The sequence below is a fragment of the Neltuma alba genome, unplaced genomic scaffold (genome assembly GCF_004799145.2).
Source record: "Neltuma alba isolate B1F8T4 unplaced genomic scaffold, ASM479914v2 tig00005221_pilon, whole genome shotgun sequence".
Taxonomy (NCBI): Eukaryota; Viridiplantae; Streptophyta; class Magnoliopsida; order Fabales; family Fabaceae; genus Neltuma; species Neltuma alba.
In genome coordinates this window covers 40,478-57,995 of record NW_021634022.1, presented here as the reverse complement: position 1 = coordinate 57,995, position 17,518 = coordinate 40,478, and the positions used below count along the sequence as shown (strand labels likewise).

Here is a 17,518-nt window from a genome sequence, read left to right as displayed (position 1 = left end):
TTTGTCTATACCTTGACGGAATTATTGAGTCGACATCAGAATTTATCTTTTTGGGGTTTATGACTTTCTCCTTTTTTATCTATATTCCCCAACATCTACGCCATTTTCCATCGCTTTGTTGAACGCCAAGCAGTTGATTGGAAACTTGTCTGGAGCAGGGAAGAGGGCATAATATGAGTGTTTAGACCCAGAATAATTCCGTTCAACTTGTACGCAAAGGGACCGCACTAAAAGAATAAGCGATAATTTTGATTTTCCAAGATGTTGGCAACAAAGAACAAACGAGCCCCTCTCGTGATTGGTTGATTCACACACGCACACATATATAATGAACTAGACATGATAAGGATTTCTACTCTCTAACGCGGGCGCATATATTTGTTTGTTGGCCCAAATCTATAAAAGACACAGAACATAACATCGACCATCGTTTAGGCCTTGCCTCTGTGATTGTATATCTCGATCAATATCGACCCACTCAGAAGAGAACCACCTTACCATGAACTGGTCCTTTAGTTGATATTGGGTTTGACCACTCCTGTTTTGTATATACTTATTAGGGGTCAATTTTTGCAGCAGTGGGAGTAATGGTGTCGTGAAAGATTTGAGCTGCTGATTCGCTTTGACTTGTGTATCATAAGAGCATCAATAATTTGGAATCCAAGCATGACAGGATCTCCCAAAACCTCTGGTTACTAATGAGTGTCGTAGGGGCCCTAATAATGCAACTTGTGTGGGCAGTGGAAGGGGAATTATCATAAAGCTTGCGAAGTTAAAGGGAAGCTATTCACAGTTCACAAATATAATTTTTAGCTCCCAGGATATGCGTGGTGCGTGGATGATAGGATTCTCTGTTATCAGCATCACTGCTTTACTTTCCATGCATTTTATCCTTGGACCATCCAAGAAATTTAAATGTAATAATACAGACAAGTTTCTGATCTCCAGTTATATACTTAAATTAAAAGCTACTTTGAACAGCTTCAAGCAGAAAGACACTATTAAGTTACCAACATATCGTCGCGTTATAAGGTATGTTACGTATCTAACCCCTTGCAAAGAGAGGTAAAGGTGTGACAAATGTTATTGCTGGCCACATTTTTTTTCTTCCTTCTTTTCATTTTTCCTGATATGATGGTCCCTTTCAGGCTCAATGTGAAAGAAATAATACAAATAACGAAGACAGTGCTTTCGGTCGCCCACATGTGAGATATGAGTTCATACAGGTGCTTTGGTGAAACAGATTGAAAGCGCCACACGCATAAACTTTGGGTTCACTTTAATTTGAAGAAGCACGTAGCCTTTTAGCCTTAAAGTAACGTACAGCTAGCTAGCCATGTCTTCTACTCTAGCAACAAAACAAGCTCTGTTACAGTAAGCCTAACAAGCTACAAGAACGCTCAGGATAATCCGATAATATTTCGATTGGCACTCTCTCTCTTTCGTTCGAGAAACAGTAACAACAAATAATTATGGTTCATGGCATGTGTAGGACCAACAGTACTCTGCAATTTGTTCAGTATTGTACCCTAAATAAAATAATGACCATCCGAAACAACAGATGTTTTCTTGTAGGAGTAGGAGCAGGAGTTGTGTGTAGGAGGAGGATGGCAGAAGCACAACATGAGGTTTAGAATATTTTTGCAGAGAAAGATGAGAGTAACAAGGAATGAAGCAGAATACGTCCAAAGACATGAAAAGGCGCAGCTTTTGGCTTTTAACTCATATCCCAGATAATATTATTATTCATACTGGGCACATTGCTAGAGTGTTAAAAGCTAAAAAATGAACTCTTCATGGGAATCTCATCTCATATTTACAACTCTTGGTTTTTCCCCCTGTCTTTTCCATTCTTGTACGAAACTGCATCCATTTCCTGGCTTAGAGATATAGAAAATCCGAATTATGGGCGCGGTGCTGGGATGCGAGAGCCAAGAGCTATCGTCTTGCACTTAGCGGCTAGATGATTAGCAATATACATACGCCTCTAGCTTATGTAACTTGCGCCCGTCGAACAACTCAGTAACAGGTGGGCCCCACTACTGTCGTCTCCTTCCAAAACGTACCAGACCACGTACATAACTTTCTTGCCTTTGTTTTTGTTTTTCACTGTACATGTTTCATTAATAAAACAAGTTCATAACTATAATATAATAGTGCGTCCATAGATATTTCAGTTTGCACAAGCTGATGATGGCGGATCATAAGGATCAATGGTCAAAACCCTTTAAACCTCAATGATGAGTTAATCACGAGAGAAATCAACTTATATTTTGAAGATCAGTACCATGTCATGAGAGCGATTGATGGGAAACCTGATTCTTGCTGATCACAATAAGCAAATTAAGGAAGGCATGCACGTGAGAAGGGAAATTAGAAGAATAAGGAGTGAAGTTTACGGGAAGGAAGCAAACAAGGGGAGATAGAATAGCTAGGCGTGTGAATAATTCAGCCCCAAACAGGGGAAAAAGGGAAAAAGAAGGCGTTAAAGTTTAGACTAATAATTATTGAGAAACTAAATGGCTAACAAAGTATCCATGGTTTGCACATATTGTCGCTCCCACAGTATTTGCTTGGAAAGTAACAGCTAGCATGAGAGACAAGTCCGCTTTCTCCGTCACCACTTGTATATAAAGCCCACCAATGTGACTCCCTCTCTGCTCTCTCTCCACCATACGCTCTCTTCTCAGCCTCTAGTTCTTCATCATCATCGCTGTTTAGAATAATGGCGTCGAGCTCGACTTGGACGGCGAAGCAGAACAAGAGATTTGAGAATGCTTTGGCGTTGTACCCCGAGGAGACGCCGGACCGGTGGCAGAAGCTGGCGAGAGCGGTGGGAGGGAAGACGGTGGAGGAAGTGAAGAGGCATTATGAGAAGCTTGTTGAAGATGTGAAGCTGATCGAGGAAGGCCATGTCCCTCTGCCTGATTACAATACAAACACTGAAGCATTACGAGGAGGACCGTCTTCCACCCTCAGAACTTACACTTACTTGGATCATCAGGAGCGAAGGTTATTCTTATCTTAGATTCCTCTGATATTACCTTTAACTTACTCTTCCGATCCCCTTCGCTTTGCTCTCACTCTGCTTTTAATGGCAAAACTAGGATTCTGCTTGCTGTGGCTGTATTATGTCGTATTTAGTTTTGTTTTCTACTTTGGTTCTCACCCACATGTAATGCAGGATGAGAATCTGAGCCTCCAGTGAAGTACGTCGGAAGGAGAGCCACTGGGGAGAAATGGAATATATATATATATCATCAATCTGAAAGCATGTGCCTACTTCCTCATTCTCAATTAAGTATATTTGTATGTAATATGCTTCGCTTTGTCCATCCTCCTTCTCTCTCTCTCTCTCACCCTCTCTCTTTCTCTCTCTCTATGTGAAGAATGAAAGCCTTGTAATAATCCTACAAATGTATAAAATTTAATTGAAGTTCAATGAATGGTATGTTTTTGCCATGGCCATGTAGTGCGAAATGTAAAACCTCTGGATATAATGTATATATACACCAAAATTGCAGTCCCAGAGAGCCGTCCCAACCTAATAATAATATATAACAAACCTGAAGGTCCTGAAATTTGAAGGTTACATAAGACGACAAGCAACACACAATTTTTTTATCGTGTGTTATATAATAATGAGAGAATAAATGACAAAAGTAAGGAGAGCATCGATTTTTTTTTCCCAGAAAAAAATAAATTTGCTCAGTTGAAATGTAAATTAAAATTATTTAAACTTGATTGAATCAAATGACAAAATGATAAAAATAATTAAGTATTTTAATTATTAAACTCGTTTTGAAATTTTCATTTTCAAAGCACAAAGCGTAAGTATTTATAAAGTATAAACTCTCGTGTATAAAAAGAGGGGGCACGTGTGAAATCAAAGGCACCGACCATGGTGGTGTATTCATTATTATTGTCTGCGGGATTCGGAACCCAAGGAAACAAAATAAAAGTGAGTACCCAATCTTACACAAGCTACAAAGAAAATCAGGTAAATATGACTTTGATTCAAAATATAAAATAAATTTTTTAAAACAATTAGTTTTTTAATAAGATAATATTTACTTTTGTTCAAATATTTAATAGATTTTTTTTCAATTTTACCCTTATATATTCTCTTTTCTCTTTAATTCATTTATTACATCTTTTACTTATTCTCTTCATTAATAAAGATATATTAGGAAAAATGAAAATATGCTTGACACGTTTATTGTTTTAAATTGATTTTAATTAGTTTCTTGATAAACGTAAATAGATAAAGTTTAGATTATAGTTTGAACAGCTTCAAGCAGAAAGACACTATTAAGTTCCCAGGAGTAGTTATTAGCAATTTATATTTTGACTAAATCAAACTAACCAGAATAGGATTGTAAAGACAGCGAGTTTGTTTGATTCATGATTTTATTACTAACACGATGAGTGGGTCTTTATACCAACAAAAAACTACGTAAAGACCTTTCCTCTTGTTTGAGTCTGATGATTTCTTTCTGAGGACTAGCTGATCATTGCACGTTATTGTGATAGAACCCATGCACAGTGATTCTCTTATTGATCTCTTAATTTTCCTCAAAGCAAATACTCCACGTAGCCTAAGTCTGGGACCGAATCATATTAAGTATATCTAACGAACCATTTAAGCTACTAAACGAAACTAATATATTAGAAATCCGTAATAGCCATATTGAAGATCTAGCCGTTTATTAGTAAAGATGGAACTTATATATACGATTATTGAGATCAGAGTATGACGCAAGAGTACTGCAGGTTAAATGTCCTGGTAACTCGTACTAAACAGTAAGCAGTGACGCTAAGCCACATGCACCTTATCAAAAGGATCTTTAAAAATCCTTTTTTTTCCTCCAAATGTGAAAAAAAGAGAGAATAATAGCTGGGTGCATATGCATATAGAATGAGAGGAGGAGAGATGCATATGCATATAGAATGTAAGAGTGCAGAAAAAGAGAGAGATAGGAGAGAAAAGATGGAGAGGAGGAGGAGAGTGAGTGAGATAACAAGAAGAGTGGGTGAAAAAGAAGAAGGCGATATATGATCGATGACGGAAGATACGTAGAATCAAACTCTATTGTGACCGATGAAACTTACAGGGTTTCTGCATTTCTACCATGCGGCATATATAGTGATAGCCCTACGTACACAACACTAATCTTTCTTTAATCCCTGCCTTCAATGGTAGACACTAGCCAGACAGCATTATATTATCTGCTTTACCATCTCATCTCATCTCATCCCAACAGAATATATTCGCATCCCTCTCATCACTCCACCATATCAACATCTTCATGCTCATCTCCGTCAGAACAAAACATTATTTTTGTGCCAGTCTTTACAAAGTCACGTCAGCGCCAGAAATCATAAGAGAGAAACTGAAAATGCTTCTCTATTCAAACGGTGATGTCATCCCAGATTTCACCTTTAGATCAGTACAAAAATATATACTGTATATGATTTTGAGTTATTTTGAATAGAATGGAAAATAATTATAAATATAAAAATGTCAAATCAAGTAACAGTAATGAAAATAGAAGGAAGTTATAATGCTTGTTAAGAAAAGAACCACATTCCCTGTCCCTGGCCTGCGTTGTAGTACCGGCATCTTGTAATCCGCAGGGAAAAATTCAACATCCATATCTAAGGGATGAGACTACATGTGATCCGTATCACATTATTTTTGAAGGCAAACCAAAAAAAAAGCATTCATTTCATTAGTATTTATCCTTCGTATGGACTTGGCTATGTAATTAAGGAACCTTTTTTATCCTTCCTATGGATTTGGCCACTTAAGGCCCGAAGATAGATTGGCCCAATATGCACAACCTCGCTTTCGGTACCCGCTGCGACGTGGTGTCATTACTTGCGATGATTAGCACGAGAAATATATGGAGATAACAACACTGAAGCGATGAGGCGAATATGGAGTTCACTTAAATAGCAGTGGAGGATTATAAAGTAACCCAAGTTGTAGACGACAGGTATATATAATACAATCAATACATCACATAACTTGTATCCTGAGCTTTTCTTTTTAAAAATAATTGGGAATAATTGAACAAATGGAGAGGAAATTGCACCAACCACCAATAGATCCGGGCTAGGATTTGGAAGCAAGCCGTTTGAATTGACGGGTGTACAGAAAGAGAGGATACAAAGAATGAGTATGATTTTCTTCTTCTTCTTCTTCTTTGGATAAACAAAGAATAAGTATGATTTATGATAGCGAAAAGTGGTACAACATCTGGGCAGCCACCGTCTTTCTAAACCCTGCCATTTCACTTGTGAGGAAGAGAGTGAAGAATGGAGGAGTCTATGCCTACATTGGAACCTGTAACTGTGCAAGTAGTCAGGTTAGAACTTCGAATTAATTAATTGAGAAATATCCTATTTCATTTCATTTAATTTATCTTGTTTCCTAAGCTGTTTGCCTCTCTGATCTTCCTGGGGGGTTGACTTACTCCGCTTCGGGAGCTAGCGATGGTGCACTAGTCGGTCCTTCCTCGGCATCTTGGGCCTCTCCCAGTGCTTCCGCGGACGGCGACGGAGACTGCGATGGTGACAGGGCTGGTGTTGGCGACAATTTTAACCGTAACGAAGGTTGATGGGGACAGGGTGGGTGATGGCGATGGCGATGGCGACAGCATCGATGACAACGAAGAAAGTGATGGTGATGGAGATGATCCCTCCGGCGGTGCACTTGCCGGCGCCTTTCCAGGTGACCCTACCGGTTCTTCTGACGGTGAAGGAGAAAGCTCGATGTCTCCGACCAGCGATGATGATGATCCTGAATCTTCCGGAGACGGTGCGGGACTCCCTTTGCCGAGGCCAATGTTGCTAAAATCGAACCATAATAATCTCTTGTCAGTTCCGAGCTTCCAAATCAAAACAGAATAAGAATTGACGAGAAGAAGTAAAAGGCATACATCTACATGTATATACACGAATACCTTTTGACCCAGTCGCTCCAGGGGGAGCCGCCATGACTACTATCGCTCATGGCGTCCTTGGCATCGTTGAGAGCTTGTTGGGCAGTTCCATCCTGAAGAGCTTCTTTGGCTTCATCACTATTAGCGGCCTGTTGTATAGTTTCTTGAGAGACGCCTGCCTCTTTTGCTTTATCCAGCACGCTCTGTAGATCCAATTCTCCCATTACCATTACAGCTGGCCCAGCCACCATCACACACACACCATCACCACCACCACTAAACTCATCTTTCCCATTTCTTTCCCCTTTTTGATTGCTGCAGATAATTCTGATGACTAACTCACTCCTTTCATTAGGATTGGGATGGGTGTTCAGGATGCCATAAATAGTTTTGAGATTGGCGTTTTGGGGGGCTTCTGGGTGACCACTCCCATGAGGTTCATACATGTGTTCATTCTCCCGCTGTCCCTCACATTATGCAAATTTGCTATCTACGTGCCCGTGAATTCCCATGTTTTATTCTCCAACGTTGGAATTTAGATTTTGCAGAGCTAGCTTCTTTTACGGCCTTACCTAGTTTTTTTAGACATATCCCTGTGCATGTCCGATTTTTCAGCAAAATCTGACCCCAAATCAAAGTCACAATACACAGTACAGAATTATATCTTAAACAGTGTTATTTAGTTTTTTACTCGGTATTTGGCGATGATGATAATGATAAGTACAAGATTAATGCCGCAGCACATTTTGGAACGAAAAATACCTAAGAAATCGTGAAAAGCATAATATGAAATAATTTATTCGCATTTATCGTTACAGAACATTTAATGCTCATTTAAAGTTTTGACCAATCGCCACGTCAAAAGTTAAAAAGAGAGGACCATTAGAGAGAGGCACATTGATGTGTCACAAGCTAAGAAGGCCCAACGTACTCTCATTTTTTTTCTTCCTCTTCTCCCTTTTTTTTTACCCCTCGGATACTCTCAGTCTTTTAAACATCAACTTGTAATCTTGTATACACTAGTGTAGCATTAAAGCTGGTAATTTGTAATCGGTGATATTATCTCCTGATTTTAATTTGATTTTAGATCTCAATCTATTTTTACAAAGTAGTGCTTATAGTAAAAATATTTTAAGAAAGATAATATCTATTTATTATAAATAACTAACTTAACTAATTTTCTTAGTCAATTCAAATTAATCAATTAATTTTTATATTAAAAATCAGATATAGTATATTTTAAAATAATACCAGGACTAAGGAGTTCTAATTTTCTCGTTAACTATATGTCTGCTTTCTAGTCTCGAAATAAGTCGGTCAAAGTGACAGGAGTTGGAAAAAGAATCTCAGGAGGCCGGTCAGTCATTCATTTGGCTTCATGTAATAATCCGCGTATGAGCCGTGAGTTGGACGGTAAACTGGATCCTACATCAATTTTGCTTTTTACCTCTCTTCTTTTTCTCCCTTCTTCAAGAGAAGAAGTGGGGCCTCACGATTTGTAATTATAAATAAGCAAGCCGCCCGATAATGCAACTAGAATAACTCACAGATATTACCCTTGTTACCATTTTTTTAATGACATATAACTGTAATGCGCCTCATACCTAGTGTTCAAGCTTTTGAGGCGAATATTTTGTTTTTAATAAAAAAACTATTGCAAAACATTTTCTTAAGTTGTTTTTCATATAAATATTTTGTACGGATCAACAAAAAAAGAAATTTAAGTAGTTAAAATGTGAACAATGAAGTCTAATCTTAGCTTTCTTTTTTACTATTTTCTTCTAAATTGCGAGCAGACTCATCGACTCGTTGGCCGAAGTGGTCTTCGCCGACACGTTTATTGTGGAAGAAAAAGGCCAAATTGTTTTGGCTGAGAGTGAAAATTACACACAAACGCGTATTTGACTTGATGTTAATTCGCTACTGAACATTTACTCGATAACGATGCATATGTACAGCATTCGACTAAACTGTTTTGTTCCATTTGACTGGTTTTGTGTTTCTGTTTCTGTCTTGGGCTGAGGGAGATGCCTGCCGTCATAACTCATTATTAATAAACCAAAATAATTAGAAATCTTATTCTGTAAATCCAAAGGTATTCACCATAAATAAACTGGCAAGTATAAATCGTTTCACGCGGAAGCATTGTTTTAAACTTATTTTTTTGCTTCTTTTTTTGACCTGATACTTATTTTTGTTTTATTTTGTTTTCAGCAACGTAAATAAAGAGCTAGACGATTTACTTGCCTTGAGCTTTTGTTTTCATCGGAAGGGTTATACTTCGATTTTTTTTTTTGGCGTGTCTGAAGGTGCTTGCTTATTATAACCCCAATAAATGTATCCTTATTTCCATTTCAACTTTTAAATTGGCTCTTCGGATTTTTATGCAGTTTTTTTTTTTTTGCCATAGATTTTTATGCAGCTTGATGTAGTATAATTTCGACACTGTTTGTAAAAATTCTCATAATAATATAAGTAGTATCATTCAAGTAAGCTATCTCTTTCCCTCCACGTTGAGATAATTTGAATCATAATTTATGTGTAGAGAGAGGAGGATATGAAAAAAATACTTAAAAATATAAAATAAAAATATGTACAGTGTTTTAAGAAATTAATTTATTTTCTGGCAAAAAAAGCAATTATTTATTTGATTCAACGTCGGTTTTTTTTTGGGGCCCCCTTAGCGAACATTCAACGTCGTGTCACAGAATTTAGACTGGATAGATGACCGGAGGGCGGAGGGCGGAGGGCGGAGGCCGGAGGCGGAGGGCGGAGCCCTCTGCTGTGCAGCCCAAGAAAACGTCATCGGACCGCGACATTTGTTCATGCTTTGGTGCGAGAATCTCAGAGCACAGATTACAGAAGACCCACGCACAAGATCATTCCTTTTTTCTTTTTTAAATTTAGTGAGAGGCAAAACGGGAAAACTTGGCTAAGAAAAAAATGATTATTAATTTTAAAAAGAAGAATAGCCTGCATCTTTTGTGATTTTTTTTAGTAAGTATAGGCATTTTTTTATTAAAAATATTTTATTTAATACAAGTATTAAATTTAAGTATTTTTTTTGGTTATTTGTAGCGTCGCTGTTAGCTTTCACTTTTTTTATATCTTGTGGACCCATGCACAGGGACGGCGGGTCCAATTTATTTAATAAAGAAATATACGTCCCCCGCTCTCCCGTCAGGATGGTTATGAGGCGCCAATCAGAAGAGGAGTTCTTAAAATAAGGCATCTACCCACCTGCTCCATTTTTGTATCTCAGCTTATTCCTTTGTTTTCTGAGTTCCCATGGCCAATACTACTGATCTCCCTAAAGCTTTTGACCTTTCGCATCCTTCTCAAGTCAAGGTACTTACCCTCAAACCACTTCTTCCTCTACAACTCACCATGTTTCCCTTTCCATTGATGCATTTTGTTGCTTGATTAAACTTCACCCGCTTCAAGAGTTAGGTTAAGAAACAGCTTAGTGTTGAGCACTTAACAGGGAAGCAGAGAATTTAACGAAATGAATATGCATGTATATATATATATATATATATAGTTTCTTCACAAGTCTCTTTCAGCTACTCATATTTCATTCTAATTTCTCGTTTGTGCAGGTGCATCGTTCAATATGCCTGCAGCTTGGGAAATTTACCGAAAGAATTTCGCAAATTGTACTAGCCGTTGAATCCGCCCGGCCAAATTGTGCGTTAGCAGTTCGGGCATTGTGCTCCTTACATTTCACTTTGGATAAGGCCAAGTCAGTTATCCGGCAATGTTCTCAGTCCAGCAAACTCTACCTGGTGATTTAATACCCAACTAATCTTTGTCACCTTTGTGATCCTTGCTGCTTCAGCTCAATTTCAACTTATTAATTTCAGACATTCTTGTTCGTTTGTTATCACCTGTGAATGATGACCAATAAATGGCATGCTTATTAAATTCAACCGTCTGTTTACTTGAAATGGAAAATCTTTCAGGCAGTCATGGCACACAAGATAGTTTCAAGATGTGAAAAAATACGGAGTGATCTGGAGTTATATTTGACCCAAATTCAACAAGTAGTCCCAATTTTGTTGGATGCTGAGGTGGGTTTCAAGTTCCAGCTATTAACAACTCTTGTTTCATTTCTTCAATAGAATCCTATCATCGCAACATGCTTGATAAGATCACAGTTGGTCTTGTTCTCTTGGGCTGAATAGTTGACCATTTGCCCGTATTTTCCTTGCGAATTGACTTACAGATATCTGGAACCATACATGATCTTAGAGCTGCAGAATTTTCCTTGGAATTCGCAGAAGAGGAAGCTAGGAAGGCATTACTGGAACTGCTTAAGAAGGACTTGCCCGGTTCAGGATTTATAAACGATGTTGAACTTGATGCTGTTCAGATAGCAACTTTGAGCTTGAAAATAGCTTCTCCTATAGCTCTCTCAGAGGAGAAAGCAGCTCTCAAGTTGCAGATTGACAAAGCCAAAGATACAGGCCAAAGGGAGATGGAACTTGTGAAATACTTATTATATCTTCTCATCAAATATAGGAAATTCATTTGTCAGCTTCAAACTAGAAACCAGTCCGAGAAACAGGTCCGGCATCATCAGTCAATGGATCATAAGCCGGATGCGAATGATGCAATGCATCAGAATCAAATAGGATAACCCAGTGAATCTCCAAGTTAAAAGATTCTTGGGTTATGTCACCGGCAAAATAATTGTTTATGCTGCTATTTGATTTGATGTGTATAAAATCAGAACTTGAGTGGAAAGGTTCAATGTTATGTTTGGAGCCAAGGTAGATTGTCCAGAAATTTTTCCGCCGCCCCTACCCCCCTCCAAAAAAAAATGTCCTGTCTAGAATCCTTTTCTTGTTAGACTGTACGACGAAAGGCACTTTTTAGCATGCATTAGCCTTTTCCATGGACGTCCTCCACGCACGCAATATATCTAATTTTAAAAAAAAAATAAAGAAAAGAATTGTAAAAGAGAACTTTCAGTTCAGCTAAAGCACAATTAAATTAGTTTTCACCACGTGGATGAATGATCAATACTACCATAACGGATAAATGCCAGGAAGAAGCAAAGCATAAGGTGGGAATTGCTTTGGCAGGAGGTAAAAGCAATTTCTCCAGTACAACACTGGAAGAATATGAGAATGAGAGGCAATCTTTTAATTAAGACTGATTTGGCGGAGTCCATAGGAAATGCTGCGCAGGAAGAAGCACTAAATTACACGTTATAGCCAAAAATATGATCAAAATTCCATGAAGTGTGGCGGGTATAAATGTTTGTCCTGTTCAAGTAGATCACAAACGCAACTGCAGCATCACATTGAGCCAAAATAGATTTGGAGTCATTCTAAACGCCAAGTAGAAACCATCCATGGAACGAAAGAGGCTTCCATTTCGTTTCAGAATCCCTTGGAAATCAGCAGCATCCTCTCCGCATGCTGCTGCTGAATCTTCGTCTCGTCGTCCCAAAAAGAAACCCAAATCGCCGTTTCGTCCTCCTGGGATTGCTCCTATCCAACCTCAAACCCAAACCACACAATCTCCATCTCGTTTCACAGCTGATGAAACCACAGGGCCATCATCGTCTACCTCTCAGAATCAACATATGAAGTCGCCATTCAAAACCATCCCACCGGATACTTCCTCTCAACCCCAAAAGAGGTCTGCACACCATCCAGGACAATCAGCAACAACTCTAAATACACCCAATGACTCTGAGAAATTGGAGACAGACACTGGGAATTCGAAGACTCAATGGGAAGAACAGAGCAAGTTCCATCCATCTGAAGAAATGATGAAGTTAATGCAAAATCGTAAAGTTGAAAAGGCCGAGGATCCAGTGTCCGGACAACGACAGGTGCAGCAATCGGAGGTACCGGAAAAAGTAGAAACACGGATGATGTTTGCCACCTCTAACCCTACTGGCAAAGACATCAAAGTTTTGAGTTCAACAAATCCTAAGGTCAGTACCGTATCATGCGTATCTCCTCAAAAGCCTCTTATAGCCAATGCTGGCAAAGCTCCACAGCAAGAAGATGTTTCAAACTGTGATCATAAACTAGCGACTGGGCTCCTAACTCAGCCCAAGGACGAGAATCCATTTAGTGTGACAACTCTGGCTGGCGATAACAGAGGAGCTACAATGAACGTGGGCTCCAAGTCAGGAAAGAAAGAGATTTTAATCCCCATATACAGGGCCTACAAGAAAAATCCAGGACAGCGACTTGAGGAGACCGCCGAAGGGGAGGAAAGCTCCGAGGAAGAGTCCGGTAATTCAGTGAAAAATGAAATCGGAAACGCATATGTGAACAGTAATATACAGAGCCTCAACAACTCATTGATGTGTCAGAGTTCGATCAACGACAGAGACCCAGGGGTCCATCTGACTCTTCCCCAAAAGCATGTGGAAGTCGTCAAGCTTGATGATAAACAAGGTTCGGAAATTAGAAAGCCCGAGGTTAATGTCCGCCAGAACGAGGGGTTAAGAATCCGAAGACGATGCCTCAGAGGACTCTTCGCGGAACCAAGTGACTCCGACCCAGATAACCCCAACAAACCTCAACGTCACGGTTGTAAATACAAATGCGGAAGTACTTAACTGAAAGGGACCAAGATATGCGGATTCTGTGACCAAATTTTCGTAACTTTGTCTTTAAAAAGAGAAATACCCTGTCACCATGTCTCTGACGTTCCTCTCTGAAATTGGAAAACAAGCGGCAATTAGCTCATTCAATTTAGAGACTGAAACTCGGTTTTATTTGAATTTTCATTTTGTTTATATTTATTGATGATTGTTCACGCAAAGCCCTTGGCTGCTGTCAGCCTTCCATGAAACCAAGGGGGCTCCAGAATGGGAACTGTCTCCATCATTTGCCCATAAATCTATTGGTTTATGCTTCAGATTGATATGAAGACTATCTATGCATGAGAAAGTGGGTTGGATGGAGACTTGGAAAATAATAATGGAATAATTGATCAACGCGATCATAGCCTGGCCCGAATTTAGAAATTAGACCATTCATCGTAGTACAGGTATTCATTCAATAACCATATAATAATATTACATCAAAGTAAGAACAAGTTAGATGACAGGTGACGATAGTAGCAGCTAGAAGGGAATGAGGCTTGAGTTTAAAAAAGGAAGACGCTTCCATTGCAGCAAGTAGGAATGGGACACAACTAGATATGTGAGATAATCTACTTTAAACATGATGGAACTAAGGGTATATATTTTTCCGGAGATTACAAATTTGGACATGGCGACCACTTGAGAATGCATATTTCATGGATAAAGACAAAAAAAAAAATAATAGAGATACAGGTATAGTCTCTTTCCCAATTAGCGTCATCATTGGCGGTTCCCGTGGTACGACTCAACTATGGGGGAATCTAGTTTACAGGATAAGTTTGAATTAATAAGTAAAATAATAATAATGATACGGGCGTAGCTGTCTGATGTTTATCTAGAGATGAATTTCACAGGATTTCCGTTGGGCAGGAATGGTATTCTAGCCCGGTTTGAGAGGGAAGCGTGTCAGACATGATACGGACGGATTAGTTTTTGGGGGGATAGGGCAGGAAGCAAGTCAGCAATACATGGACTGACCGTGCAAGTAAGAATGACCAAATCCCATCATCACATGAAAACAGAGCCTCAATTTGCCAGTACCATTACTACTTCGCTCCTAAATGTGGGAGTTGGAATTTGATCAGCCGCCATGCCTCAGCGTTACATGAAATTTAATTAAAGTTGTAAAACATTGTAAATAGCATGATCTTTTTCCTAAATTCTGTGCTGGATATATTTATTACCATCACGGTGAGTTGGAAATTTTCTCTTAAAAGAAAAGACGTAACAAACCGCAATAAATGGAAGATAGTAGCATTCACGATACAAGAAAGCAATTCCTAGAACTATAGTCCAAAAACAAAACAGCTGCGGGTCATCTTGTGGGTTTGCTCCTCTATCTGTGGGCGGCCAAGCCTTGAAAGATTGAATATTCAAAGACGGAGGCCCCATTTCCTTCTGGGATCCTCGATTTCCTCGATTTCATCGTAATTTGTTAAAGACCAACGTTTTCATAAAATTCTATAGTTGGGGCCCACCACACCTTTATTTATGAATAAAATACTCAAGGGATAAGAACGCACTGAAGTAAACGAATCTGATATCTGTTTACTGGACACTCAGGCTAAGCAAAAATATCTGGCTATATGGCTATATATATAGCACCGAAGGAAAAGAGCACAGTAAGAAACGCGTGTGATAAACACTGAGGGATAAAGAATTTCAGCAACGATGGGTTCTCTTATGGCAGGATGGGACTCTCCCACCTTAGATCCTAAATCAGGTATGAAATTAATGCATCCAAAGTATATCTTCTTTTTATGCTTTACGATTTAGCTTCGGTGGGTTGATTTCTGAAGAGGGGAAATCCTTTTCTCTTACTGCAGCAAAACTTGAGAGGAACAGGTCTCTCACTAAAGAAGAAATCGATGCTTTCTGGAAGTCACGGAAGCAGATAGAGGAGGAACACCTCAAAGCTATCGCCAGTATATCGGAAAATAATAAGGTCTGATATATTCAGAAATGATGCTATGCATGCTATTGTCCCCCCCCCCCCCAAAAAAAAAATACTAGAAGCTAAGCACTAATAGAGTCTGATTAACATTTGGTGGGGACAGACCAGCAAATACAAGGAGTCTGAGAAGTTAAGCAGCGTGGAGTTGGCTCGCATGAAAGAGTTCATGGGTGGGGATGCTGGCAACAGCTTGGAGCGGCTGATCAAGAAAAATGGCTGGTGAATATTTTCTTTAGTTTTGCCAATTAATGATGAATCATTAAATAGTGATTGCCGAATATGTACTAGGTTGTCTGGAAACAAGTTAACATAGAACATGGTTGGATGCGTGCAGGTGGACTAAGAGTAACTGGGCATTTCTGAATGAACCTCCGGTGATGGAAACTTCTTCTAACAAGTACGCATCGCAGTTTCACGTGGCCACTTCGGCATCTTCGAACAAAATGAACCCTGGGGACGGAATTAGTGCTGCTTAATACGACTTCAGTTTTCTCTTGCACTGTAAATAGCTAAATATTGTTTATGCTGTGTGCGCGCGTGTTTTTCAGCCTACGGAATATATACATGAAACTAGATCTTCTCCGGTTCTGGAGAGGTCTTGGGACACAGGGAGCGTGTGAGGATCATCTGATGTTTATTGAAGAGATCCATATTACCTACTTCCTCTGCCTATGTTCACATCGTCTTTCTCGGTGACAGATTAATATCCGTCCTGATTGGGACTTGATTTTCCGTTTTTGCCATTCAATGACATTACTCCAATATTATTAGGTGGCATGCTCGAAAATATCTTCGGGATAATGCTGAGCAATAATAGTATGATATTATTAACTAACAGGCCTTTAACTTCTTAATGAAAAAAATATCAAAGTGTGCGTGTCAATGGAGGGTTGCATTTAGCAGGCTTAGGCTTTGGATCTATAAAAGGGCTTCTTATCACCAGCCCACCTATTTATCTGGACCCCTGCAGATATGTCATAAATTTTGCAGCTCCCCATTGCATGCGGTGTGATTAGTGGTGTTTTGTTTTGGCCAGTGAGATTAATGGTTCTATTCAGCTCCCAAAAAAAAAAGAAAAAAAGAGATTAATGGTTCTATTATTTTATTCTATATAAGAAGATAAGGCTCAAATTTTCAAATAAAAATAGGCAATTCATCATTCTCAATTAATTACAGCCTGCGGAAGACAATTTTGGGATCAATAATAATCAATAAATTATTGCTACTAGAGGGATCTTATTGGTGATTGCTATAAAATCATGCCCCCGCTGAAGACTGAAGTAAGAAAGTTGCGAACGTGCTCATGATTTATGGTGATGTTAAAAGAGCAGACAGCCCAAGAATTACGCCTGACAGGTTCTGTTTTGAATAAATGGCTTCTTAGCTTGTGATTAAAGGAAAACTAATAATGGCTTCTTAGTTGCTGCTTGACTAGTGGCATCAGGCGGATGAGGGAGGGCGCACCCGCTAAAGAGTAGACTTTTCTAGAATATGTCGTTTCGTGCTTGCCACCATCCGCCCCGACTCCAACCTATTTCTTTGAAATCCCAAAATTGTCCTTAACCTACTCCTGCGTTGTAAAGGAGACCAGTCATGAGTAATGAAGGACCTCCCAACTACTTGTTTGCTGCTAAAACAAGAATCCCACACAAACGCATTCCCCTCCCCTCTCTGCTCCTTTCATCTTCTAGAAACAGCTTTCTTCAATTCTTCAATGTTTTGGGAAGCAAAGGCAAATAAGGATTCAGTAAAAATCATATCGGTATCATTGGGTCTGGAGGCCTCTGAACATGGAAAGGCGCATATGGTTTATATATTATTCATAAATTATAAAAAAAAAGTTATAAAATAGCCATCTGTTTGCGTGTAATACTTTTTTAGCAATCGTATCGTACTATCGTATGCGGTAAAATTTAAATATTTATAAATTATGAGCAATGTATGCCATGCCGTTTAAAATTTTTAATGTTGCGTCACTTCAATATTTGAAGTAAATAAATA

At 38.9% G+C, this 17,518-nt stretch overlaps 5 protein-coding genes across 6 annotated transcripts; 4 read left to right on the top strand and 1 right to left on the bottom strand.

The window, feature by feature from the left end:
* The first annotated feature begins 2,658 nt into the window (after nucleotides 1–2,658).
* LOC114747130 (protein RADIALIS-like 4) lies at nucleotides 2,659–3,144 on the top strand. Its single transcript, XM_028935423.1, has 2 exons — nucleotides 2,659–3,012; nucleotides 3,108–3,144. The coding sequence occupies exons 1-2, from the start codon at nucleotides 2,726–2,728 to the stop codon at nucleotides 3,142–3,144; spliced, it is 324 nt and encodes a 107-aa protein (XP_028791256.1). The 5' UTR covers nucleotides 2,659–2,725.
* Nucleotides 3,145–6,400: 3,256 nt separating this feature from the next.
* Nucleotides 6,401–7,393, bottom strand: LOC114747129 (uncharacterized). The gene is made up of 2 exons (XM_028935422.1): nucleotides 6,969–7,393; nucleotides 6,401–6,855 (listed from the first exon to the last, which is right to left on the bottom strand). The coding sequence occupies exons 1-2, from the start codon at nucleotides 7,391–7,393 to the stop codon at nucleotides 6,507–6,509; spliced, it is 774 nt and encodes a 257-aa protein (XP_028791255.1). The 3' UTR covers nucleotides 6,401–6,506.
* Nucleotides 7,394–10,202: 2,809 nt separating this feature from the next.
* LOC114747132 (U-box domain-containing protein 5-like) lies at nucleotides 10,203–11,774 on the top strand. 2 transcript variants are annotated; one of them, XM_028935426.1, is made up of 4 exons: nucleotides 10,203–10,295; nucleotides 10,547–10,732; nucleotides 10,910–11,017; nucleotides 11,173–11,774. In XM_028935426.1, the coding sequence occupies exons 1-4, from the start codon at nucleotides 10,236–10,238 to the stop codon at nucleotides 11,584–11,586; spliced, it is 768 nt and encodes a 255-aa protein (XP_028791259.1). In that variant the 5' UTR covers nucleotides 10,203–10,235; the 3' UTR covers nucleotides 11,587–11,774. The 2 variants fall into 2 exon arrangements, with proteins under 2 accessions (XP_028791259.1, XP_028791258.1); XM_028935425.1 differs by lacking the exon at nucleotides 10,203–10,295 and having other exon boundaries at nucleotides 10,435–10,732.
* A 532-nt stretch (nucleotides 11,775–12,306) lies between these two features.
* On the top strand, nucleotides 12,307–13,672 carry LOC114747128 (uncharacterized). Its single transcript, XM_028935420.1, has one exon. The coding sequence runs from the start codon at nucleotides 12,307–12,309 to the stop codon at nucleotides 13,531–13,533; it is 1,227 nt and encodes a 408-aa protein (XP_028791253.1). The 3' UTR covers nucleotides 13,534–13,672.
* Nucleotides 13,673–15,155: 1,483 nt separating this feature from the next.
* LOC114747133 (uncharacterized) lies at nucleotides 15,156–16,477 on the top strand. The gene is made up of 4 exons (XM_028935427.1): nucleotides 15,156–15,286; nucleotides 15,390–15,508; nucleotides 15,621–15,736; nucleotides 15,852–16,477. Exons 1-4 carry the CDS (start codon nucleotides 15,235–15,237, stop codon nucleotides 15,991–15,993), a joined length of 429 nt encoding a protein of 142 aa, XP_028791260.1. The 5' UTR covers nucleotides 15,156–15,234; the 3' UTR covers nucleotides 15,994–16,477.
* Nucleotides 16,478–17,518: the final 1,041 nt, after the last annotated feature.

Excerpts from the sequence above, each read along its gene's own strand:
- LOC114747130 (XM_028935423.1), top strand. The coding sequence starts at position 2,726 with ATGGCGTCGAGCTCGACTTGGACGGCGAAGCAGAACAAGAGATTTGAG. Across the intron at positions 3,013-3,107 it reads TTGGATCATCAGGAGCGAAG|GATTCTGCTTGCTGTGGCTG; the intron begins GTTATTCTTATC and ends TGGCAAAACTAG.
- LOC114747129 (XM_028935422.1), bottom strand. The coding sequence starts at position 7,393 with ATGTATGAACCTCATGGGAGTGGTCACCCAGAAGCCCCCCAAAACGCC. Across the intron at positions 6,856-6,968 it reads TGGAGCGACTGGGTCAAAAG|CAACATTGGCCTCGGCAAAG; the intron begins GTATTCGTGTAT and ends GTTCGATTTTAG.
- LOC114747132 (XM_028935425.1), top strand. The coding sequence starts at position 10,463 with ATGTATATATATATATATATATATAGTTTCTTCACAAGTCTCTTTCAG. Across the intron at positions 10,733-10,909 it reads AGTCCAGCAAACTCTACCTG|GCAGTCATGGCACACAAGAT; the intron begins GTGATTTAATAC and ends AAAATCTTTCAG. Across the intron at positions 11,018-11,172 it reads CAATTTTGTTGGATGCTGAG|ATATCTGGAACCATACATGA; the intron begins GTGGGTTTCAAG and ends ATTGACTTACAG.
- LOC114747128 (XM_028935420.1), top strand. The coding sequence starts at position 12,307 with ATGGAACGAAAGAGGCTTCCATTTCGTTTCAGAATCCCTTGGAAATCA.
- LOC114747133 (XM_028935427.1), top strand. The coding sequence starts at position 15,235 with ATGGGTTCTCTTATGGCAGGATGGGACTCTCCCACCTTAGATCCTAAA. Across the intron at positions 15,287-15,389 it reads CACCTTAGATCCTAAATCAG|CAAAACTTGAGAGGAACAGG; the intron begins GTATGAAATTAA and ends CTCTTACTGCAG. Across the intron at positions 15,737-15,851 it reads CTGATCAAGAAAAATGGCTG|GTGGACTAAGAGTAACTGGG; the intron begins GTGAATATTTTC and ends GGATGCGTGCAG.